The 10,433-nt window shown below is 35.6% G+C and overlaps 1 protein-coding gene across 4 annotated transcripts in view; it reads left to right on the top strand.

The window, feature by feature from the left end:
• NRP1 (neuropilin 1) overlaps nt 1–10,433 on the top strand; it is a 197,076-nt gene that overhangs the window by 88,192 nt on the left and 98,451 nt on the right. For all 4 annotated transcript variants that reach the window (XM_044678433.1, XM_044678435.1, XM_044678436.1 and 1 more), the window contains one exon: nt 4,003–4,230. In XM_044678433.1, the coding sequence (XP_044534368.1) occupies nt 4,003–4,230 (228 nt within the window). The remainder of the gene's footprint in view (nt 1–4,002; nt 4,231–10,433) is intronic.

Below are 10,433 nucleotides of genomic sequence, written 5' to 3'. Positions count from 1 at the left end.
GAAAGAAAGAAAGAAAGAAAGAAAGAAAGAAAGAAAGAAAGAAAGAAAGAAAGAAAGAAAGAAAGAAAGAAAGAAAGAAAGAAAGAGAAAGAAAGAAAGGGAGAAAGGAAGAAAGAGGAAGGAAGGAAGGAAGGAAGGAATCATTCCTTTAAAAGATTTCCAAATATTTTCTGTGCTGAAATTGAGCCAAATAATACAATACACAGAGGGAAAAAAGAAAAACCCTCAAACTCTTCAATTAAATTCAATTTAAACATTCGTGTACTCTAGTTCACATCCAAATGGGACTTTCCTCTGAACTCTTTATTTCTATTATCCCTAATGCTTTCAATGGATTCCTCCCCATTCCTTGTCTCCATCTGATGAGGTTTCTTCCTTCTTTCCAGGCCCAGCTCAGAGGCCTCCTCACTAATTTCCTCCCCTCAACTGAAAGCAAACTGTCCTCTTCTCAAGTTTTTTGTGCATTTGTTGTTCAGTCACGTCTAACTCTGTGGCCCAATGTGGGGATTTCTTGGCAAAGATATTGGAGTGACTTGCTGTTTTCTTTTCTACCTCATTTTCCAGATGAAGAAACTGAAGCAAACAAGGTGAAGTGACTTGTTCAAGGTTGCACAGTTAAGCGTCTAAGGCCAGATTTGAACTCAAATCTTTCTGATTTAAGGACCGGCTAATCTGTCCACTGTGCCACCTATCTGCCTTAGTTTTTGTGCATTTACTGATACCTTCTCTTTATACTAATCTCACTCTTTTGTCACAATAATATTGGCACATATCATTTTTGTCCCCTGCTCAACACTGGATTTCAAACCTCTTGAAAACATTAACCATTTGGGGTTTTATATACACATATAAATCCAAAGTTTTGCTATTTTTAATTTTCTATCATTTATATATATATATATATATATATATATACATACATATATAATGTTATATGACATCTAGCACAGTGTCTTGTGTGCAGTAAGAGCTTTATGAACTTTTGTTTAATTGAATTAAATGGAAATAAAATTAATTTGTCTTGATGACTAATAAGTTACCTTTTGATTTCTTGGCAATTTTTTGAGGGATAGTCAAGAATATTTCTGTCAAATTATGTTTTATAAAAAAAAAATGTTACCTTTAGAGCACTAGATTTTAGTCAGAGGACCTGGGTTCAAAGCTGAGATCTACTACTTATTACCTGAGCTAGAAACATTTACAGGTTCAACTGCATCAATTGATGCCAATTTTTGAAAATAATTTTACTAAAATAAAAATAAAATTTTTCTATCTATACAGAAGCATTTTAGATGCTAATAATTAAAAGTGGGAGCACAGTGGATAGAGCACCAGGTTTGGAGTCAGGAAGACTTATAATCCAGAGTTCAAATCTGGCCTCAGACTCTTACTAACTGTATGACCCTGGGCAAGTCACTTAACTCTGTTTGCCTCAGTTTCCTCTTCTATAAAATGTGCTAAAGTAGGAAATGGCAAATCACGTCAGAATCTTTGCAAGAAAACCCCAAATGAGATTACAAAGAATGGGACTCAACTGAAAAATGATTGAACAATAACAAACTATAATCTTACTTTGAAATAAACAATTTTGTCAGGGTTTGTTTGGGGTTTTTGTTTTTGTTTTTGTTTTTTTGTTTTTTGCCATATAGATTTTTTAAATGTACTATGTCAATTGACAGAGCTTCATCCTCCTGAGTATTCATAGATTCTGGTCTTCCTGGTGCACCTGCATTCTAAGGTTTTAGTTCTTTTCATCTGTAAAATGAGGTTCAGGATTAATTGATCTCTAAGAGCCCTTCCAAGTTGAAGTTATATAATAGTAGGATTTCTGTTAGCTGTTCCTTATAGAAAACATTCTATCTCCCACCTGCACAATTTCTTCCTCCTGTTTGAAATGTATTTCCATTTACTTTTGCCATGTAGAATCCCTAGCTTCTTTCAGAGCTCACTTGAGCCACTTCCTCCTACCCAAAACATTTCCCGAATCCTCCAATTCATAATGTTCTTTTCCTCTTGAAATAACTTTGTATATATTTTACATTTGTTTACTTATAAAATCATCATCTCCACCCATTCAGAGAATGTAAACGCCAGGAAAACAAGGACTGCTTTCCTTTTGCCTTTGTATCCCCAACAGCTAGCACAGTGTCTTACACATAGTAGGCATTTAATAAATATTAACTGAATTTAATTCCAGGAACCTGTTTTCATGACTTGCTTAGGGACACATTCATGAATAGATGTCTGTATCTTTCTATTCTAGAAAATTAAATATTTTCCTCATGATATTAAGACCATCCAGGTATCTCCTGTCTACATTGGCTGGATGAAATATGGAGCTGAGCTCCCCAAAATTTGTCCTTATGATAGTAAAACCAACTTGGCATCTCCTATGTATATCAGTTGGATGAAATACAGAGCTGAGCTCCCCAAAATTTTTCCTTATATTATGACCATCCAGGTATCTCCTGTCTACTTTGGCTGGGTAAAATATGGAGCTGAGCTCCCCAAAATTTGTCCTTATGATATTGAAACCATCTTGGCATCTCTTGTGTATATCAGTTGGATGAAATACAGAGCTGAGCTCCCCAAAATTTGTCCTTATGATATTGAAACCATCTTGGCATCTCTTGTGTATATCAGTTGGATGAAATACAGAGCTGAGCTCCCCAAAATCTGTCCTTATGATATTGAAACCATTCTGGCATCTTCTAGGTACATGAAATATGGAGCTGAACTTCCAAAAATTTGTTCTTTTAATATTAAGGTTGTGCTGGCATGTTGCATGCACATAGGGATTCTTAAAATGAATCCTTTGAAGTGCATATTGGAGGAAAAACATGTATCCTCACATGGCCATTTAGATAAATATGTTTTTCAAGGATTCAGGCAGCTCTCTCTTCTTTGTAGCTAGAGCACAAATGAATGAATCAGATCCTGGTTAGGTCCATGTGTTGCAGTGGAAAGAGCTCTTGTGTTTGAACTGAGGACCTCTGTTCCAATCCCAACTCTACCACTGACCTTCTGCCCTAGGACAAATCACTTAACCTCTCTTGGTCCTTAGTTCCCTCCTCTATAAAATCAAGGGGTTGGACCATCAGACCTCTAAGGTCTCTTCCTTAGAAGAAGGACCTCGTGATCATCATTATTATTTTAATCATTACCATTGCCACCACACAACCCTAGTGCCAGCTTGCTGGTACTGCCCTTGACCAATGCTTGAAATATAAACCACCACCATGTGTAGAGTTGAAGTAGTTGAAGCAGTCAGGCCCAATTAAACGTTGTAAGTATTTTTTCCCCCTCATCACCAACTTTCTCACCATAAACAACCATTTTTAGAACACCAGAAAATACTAGAACTGATACTTTGGGGAAGGTTAGTATGTCAACATTGATATTAGGTGACTTCCAGCAACATTGCCTGTAATCACAGTTTATCATGCCTTCACTAACAGCAACACTTTACTGGCACACCTGTGTCAACACCACTCAGAATGAGTCACTCACCCTGGGTACATGTACGAATTACCTTTCACATTTAGTTTGTCAAAGAGGCATAGGTCACATCTGGTAGAGTTACTCAGGCACTGGTGTAGGAATCTGAAACCAGCACTCCCTCTACTGAATTCACTCACCCGCTTTTGTAAATGTTCTATTTCACCAATAAATGGCTGTCAACCTTAAGATTTAAAGATTTAAGCTTGAAGGGACTATAATTATTTCTCTAGGGCTGTGTTGAGATTTCTGCAGCTTACTCATTCATTGTTCCCACATGATTTTATAGTTGTCATTTTTTTTCTCCCAAGCCAGCAGAAGTTTTCAAATTGATCCACACAAATGGAAAACTGGGGTGAACACAATGATTTTCATACCTATCAATAATGGGAAAGGGCTGAGTGAATCAGCGATTAACACAGTCAGATATCAGTATAGTAGGTTCTTTCATAGATTATCGTCCTATTAGGACTTCATTTTTTTTTTTCTTTTTTGCCTGTGCAGGTCCTGAATGTTCCCGAAACTATACTTCATCTACTGGAGTGATAAAGTCTCCTGGATTCCCTGAAAAGTATCCCAACAGCCTTGAATGCACTTACATTATCTTCGCACCAAAGATGGCAGAGATTATCTTGGAATTTGAAAGCTTTGACCTTGAAGCTGATTCTAATCCTCCAGGGGGGATGTTCTGTCGATATGACCGACTGGAAATCTGGGATGGATTCCCTGATGGTAAGAACAAAAATAAGCAGTATCCCAGAAAAGGGAGGGGTTGAACAGAGGACAATAGATTATCTTTCTTTTAATTTTTTTCATTTTTGAAATATATTTTATCTTTCTTTTTGGTATCATTTATGCTTCCTAAAGTATCACTTCCTTCTTTTCCCTCCAAAGGGCAATTCCTTATAACAAAGAATAAAAAGGAGGGAGAAAAAAGGCCAGCAAAACTAACCAACATATTGAAAAAGTCATTATTATCCTGACTTGTATAAGTGACATTGCATTCAGTGTCCCTCACCCATAATCACTTGCCTCTGAAGCAGAAGGCTATGCCCACTTACATCTCTTCTTCACAGTCAAACTTGATTATTATAATTTCATGGTATTCAATTTTAATTGTTTTATTGTTGCTGGCATTTTTTCCATTTACTTTGTTATTGTCACTGTATATATCAGGAGTCAGCAAACTAAAGCCTGCTTCCTTTTTTCATATAGTTTCTATGGGATTTTGTTTCTACAGCCCAAGGTAAGAGTGATTTTTAAATTTTAAAGTAAAGTTTTTATTATATTTTAAAATGTAAAAACCATTCCTAGATCAGGCTGTACAAATATGGGGCAGCTGGCTTTGGCCCTTGAACTATATCTTGCTGACTCCTGCTATATGTCGTTTTCTTGATTCTGTTTAATTCATTTTGCATCAGTTAATATATCTTCCCAGACTTCTCTGTATTCATCATTTCTCATAGCATGATAAGGTTTCATTATGTTCATGTTAGTTTAGTCATTTCTCAATCCAAAAGCATCTACTTTCCATTTCTTTACTATTACAAAACTTGTTAAAATATTTAAAGGTATATGGGACCTTGCTTTTTACCACTGACTTCCCAAGGATGCTTTTTTTCAAATGTCAAAAGACACAATCTGTCATTTTTGAGTTATCCTAAAAAGAGATCCATTGTAGAATCACAAATTTAGACTGTGAAGGAAGCTTGGGACCATTGAGCCAACTCCCTCATTGTACAAAAGAAGAAATGGAAGCCCAGAGAGCTTAGGTATTTTGTCTAAGGTCACAGAACAAGTTAGCAATAAATCTGAAACAAATACCTGGGGCTCCAGGATTCATAAAATCATTTACACAAACATACAGACTCAGAAGCACACACACACACACACACACACACACACACACACACACGCACGCACATACCATTATTTGACTAGCTAACTACATATGCTCATTTTAAAAGTGATATTATCTTCCAAACTTAGTGCCATAGATTTTCAACAATCCCAAGAAAGAATGAGTCCTGATTTCACTCCAAACTGGGCATCAGGGAGTTGCTGTCTAGCAGGGGCCAAATTCTCCTGACCCTATGTTCTGAAGGAGTCACCAGATACCCCAATATGAAATATAGTGATTTTCTTTATCTTCCAAATTAACATTTTCAATTCTAATCTTTGGGAATTTGAAGATAAATGGTTAAAATACGCCCTCCCCCTGAATTCTGGTCAAGGGAGATTATATCAAATAATTTGTTTCAGCTGCTTTGATTGTGGTGTGTTTAGTCTGGCTTCACATCCGTGTTTCCCTGGAGAAGGTACAGGTCATGAATCCAAATGGGGCAACTTGAAGGTTCTTAAAAATCAGAGAATAGGTAATGTTGGACCAACTATTTCTAAGAATCCTGGATTTTTTTTTTCAGCTGGTAGGGAGGATCTTGGGAATCATATCATCTAAGCTCCTTGTTTCTGATGCCACATGTATAGGTAGCAACTATAGCCAAATAAAGGAATGCCCCTTCTCTTGATATTAGGGTAGGTTATTGTTTGACTTTGATAAGTTGCTTAATGAGAAACAATTAGGGAGAAAATTAGATTTAGTGAAAGCTTATATTGTCATTAGATGAAATGGGTGAGTTAACATTAAATCCCTCCTTAGGGTTTTTATCAAACAAATAGGGTTATGATGATCTTACTGAAACTCCTTCATTAAGTAATGAGATTGCCAAAACAGTGGGCTGACTACTACAGAGCATTCAATCCATCAATTAGAAAAACAGTCTTATAACAATGTGAAAACAACATTATAACAATAGCTGGAACATTTAATAATGGGTTTATTTGCGCACAACCCAAATTTTCAGCCTTCCCCTCTAGAACTTTCATTTAAACTGACATGTGAAAAAAAAGGTCCAATCAACCAACTTATTTAGAACACTTTCAGAATGGAGTACATTGTTATTAGTGTCAAGGGTTTTTCAAAGTAGTAATTTTCTGGTTCTAGAAAATCACTGAGTTGAAATGAGGAACAATTAACCATACAAGTTATCAGCCTTGCTATTCACCCATGCTTTAAAAGTCTAGCATGTTTGACTTATTCCCAGAGTAAGCTGGCTTGTGGAATATGATAAATGTGTTTACGTATTTGTTAATATTTAGCCGACCCTGTCTAGCCTGCTCCAGCAAACTGTCTCACTAATTTTCTGGCCCCCAAAAAAACTAGATTCTCCTGGGCTTTTCGATGGCACTAGAGACATTTTTGTCATAGCATTTCAAAGCATACAGTTCCTCTGCCAGTAAAATTGCAATGGATCTTTGAAATCCTTTCCAAAAACAACAAGCAGAAGGCGCTGAAGGCTTTTAGCCATTGAGTGATTTTGTGTTGCATTTTATCATAAACATTGAATTAAATGGCTAAGTAATTGAAAGCGACCCATTGATTTACATTGGCTTTGAAGAAAAGCAGTTTACTTAAAAATTCAGAAAACAAAGCATACACACGATGAATGCTTCATCTCCATCTACTGCTTCTTCCCCAGTGCTATAGATTCTCAAATATCGGCTCAGAAGTAATTTCAGGAAGTTTACATATGGTTTGAGAGCCAATGGTTATTGTTGTTCTGGTCGATACCACAAGTGCATGTACCAAATTATGGAACCAAAAATTAATGTTTAGTTCCACTTGTTGACATAAGTGGAGATAAAGTCAGCCATTAGTCTCTGTTGTTGTTTTTCTTAAAAAAAATCTTTGGTTGTTATCTACATTCCAGTGATTACAAACGTGTTTTAAGAATGGAGGCTGGCTCAGAATAGAATCCATTTATATATAACTTGTTATTAAAGCTAAACTCCTGAAACTATTAAAGTAGCTATGAATCCTGGATCTTTGGGATGGGGTGATATAGAGGGTAATCCCTTTAGGTACTCCTTTAAGTGCTCTTTATACTGCAGAAATCCTGTAATAAAATGAATATTAATTAGTTCATGGAAAATTACACATGGCATATATTATATTTTTAAAAGATATACATTTTCTTCATCCAAAGTCTTTTATCGATTATCATTTTTTAAAAGATGAACAAAGTTTTGTACAATAGAAGAAAATTAAAGCAGGAATATAGTAAATGGAAAGATGAAGAGGTAAAAGAAAGTGGTTTGAATAATCATAATCAGAAGCAGATATCACTAAAAAGTCAAAGATAAATGCTTTCTTCTGATAAGATTCTACCATCTTAATGTAATAACTCCCTCCAATTACCAGTTTTCCATTGGTTGCATACATAATTTTTCAAGAATGATTGCATTATATTTGTATCTTTTTTATCACAAAGATGGGAGTACAATTTCTTTTTTCTTCAATTGCAATTACATTATTTTTAGCATATGTTCAACCAAAAAAGTATTACTTATGATGGTATCATTCTACATGTTCCTAATTTGTTGCTATCACAAAAATTGAGATGAGCAAAAAAAAGAAATCCAACAGTTCTGAGCATCCAAATATACAACTGGTCACATACACAAGAAGACTGAGAGTCTTCCCCTACCCCAGCCTCCATCCCCAGAGCAGATCAATATTGCATTAGTTTGCTAGGCTAAGGTCTTACTGTTGTACAGGAAAATTCAATACTTCTTTGTAGTACACTCAAAAAAGCCTTTTCACTTCCATATCTTGAGGGCTACTAAAGAGAGTGGCACTATGATACCCAGGGGCAATATTCTAAAAGATAGAATGCAGAATTTACCAAGCATGTCTTAAAAATTATAAACCAGTGAGTCATGGAGACTCTCTAAATTATGAGTCTGCATTAAACAAAGTTCTCTTCTGTTTGCAATTTCAAAGGTTCCTTTCCCCTAAGGAGCTGGGTAACAGTGGGAGTTGGGGAAGGGGGGGAACGGATGGGACTAAATTGCCCTAATAAAAAGGCCACAGCTTCCCTTTGTCACTTGTAATTCTTGGTAAAAATCAGTGACAATGGTGAGCAGAAGCCATTGAATGAAGGAGTAGAACCATCCATAGATATTTACCCGAATAGACGAATAATACATTTAATAATGGAAAGATTAAAGAGTCCATGAAGGACAAAAGGCTAAACAAGAAAGCTGTCCATTTCATCAATTAGGCAAAATAATGACTAATAAATAGTTCTTTGGACACTTTTCTCAGAAATAATCTAGTTTAAAACCTGAACAAGACACATTCATAGGTTGCTCATCTTTCATTTCAAAGAGGACCAATGACATCACAGGATAATGTCTTGATTCACGCATGATCTGTTTATATATCTGCCTAATAAAGGCACAAGTGTCACAGTAGAGTAGTGGATAGAGGGACAGTCTGAACATCAAGAAGTCCTGGTTTCAAAAACTGTCTCTTGTGAGCTATGTGATCCTAGGGCAAGCTGATTGAATGCTTAGTGACCCCAGACACCTCTCTAAGGCTCTTAGATGCTGATTCTCCGAAGTCACAGATTTGGATCTAGTAAGCTTCTTGAGGACAGGGACTATTTCTTTTTGTCTTTTTTTTTCCCTTGGTACCCTCAGCATAGTGTAGTGTCTGGCATATTATAGATTATATTTATATATATATATATTATATATGCATATATATCTGGCATATATAGATTATAATTAATACTTATTGAATTCAATTGAAATTGTAAAAAATTAAAAGTTAAAATTTTTTTAAATTAATTTTTGGACATTAAAAAGTTTAATAATTAAAAATTTAATAGATATACTATTTAGAAAGAAGAGAAAGGGACTTATGTAGAGTTTGTTTTATGTTTTATAAAAAGTGTTTTACCCTTTTTTTATGTCAAAGAGCCCTTTGGCAGTCTGGAAAAGGACTTAAAACTCTTCTCAGAATACCATTTTTAAATACGTAAGATAAATAGGATTTCAAAAGAAACCAATATTTTAAAATTCAGTTATCAAACTATTTTTTTAAAAACAAGTCTGCAGACCTCAAGTAAAAACTGCCAATTTATTTATAAAGTATTTTCCTCACAAAAAAAAAAAAAACATGAGGCAGGTAGACTAGTTATTATTATCTCTCTCATCCATACAGACTTTCCAAAGTCTAAGGCTTATTCAGGCTTACACACTGAGATTCGAACTCTTTCCTGACTCTGTGTCTGGCTCTCTTCCCTCCCCCCTACCCCCATATAGTTTTGTTAGCTATAGGATCATTCAGAATAAAAGATAACTGGTAGTAGGGTTCACAAAGACTTATGGCCAGGGTGAGGGTTGGGATGGTTTGGATGGGCTAAAATGGGTATCACTAAGGCATCTAGACTTGCCTCTTCTGAAATGACTTCTCCTTTTTACTAAGAAATCTAACCAGGCAACACTCCCTTCCAGAGTTTGCACTGCACTTACTGCCTTTGAGTTGTTTAAGCAAATTACATTTTTTCTTAATTTTTCACCCTCCCATTTAATCAGGTTATAATCACAAAATGGATGGGGGAAAAGGGAAGAATTAATTTGGTCAGATTACCACTTAGTTTTACAGGTGGCTTCAAACACACACACACACACACACACACACACACACACACACACACACACCATATATATAATGCATTATTTGGCCAATTTCAGCCCAATTTTTCTTCATTTCATTTTTCTAACTAATATATCTGAATAGGCCCAGTTTAAGTAGTAAAGTTCTGCTAATGTGTTCTGCAACAGCAGAAAAAACAAAGGTATTGGTAGCCAAGCTCCATGGAGACAGCCAATCAGAAATGGTATCATCATTTGTACCTTGAGTTCAATCTAACTAATATCTTTGGACTTCTTGCCTGCTCAGTTTATAGAAAAGACTTGATAACCTACAGTATCCATTGCCCCAGGGATACCTATTTTCTATGCTTCCCTAGGCAAAGCAACAACCCTGAATTATACAACAAGGAACTGTGGACTTCCTGGAGAAA

Source organism: Gracilinanus agilis, chromosome 5, assembly GCF_016433145.1.
Source record: "Gracilinanus agilis isolate LMUSP501 chromosome 5, AgileGrace, whole genome shotgun sequence".
In the NCBI taxonomy this organism is placed as follows: Eukaryota; Metazoa; Chordata; class Mammalia; order Didelphimorphia; family Didelphidae; genus Gracilinanus; species Gracilinanus agilis.
Note: the sequence above shows the minus strand (reverse complement) of the source record. Positions and strands in the feature narration are given on the sequence as shown.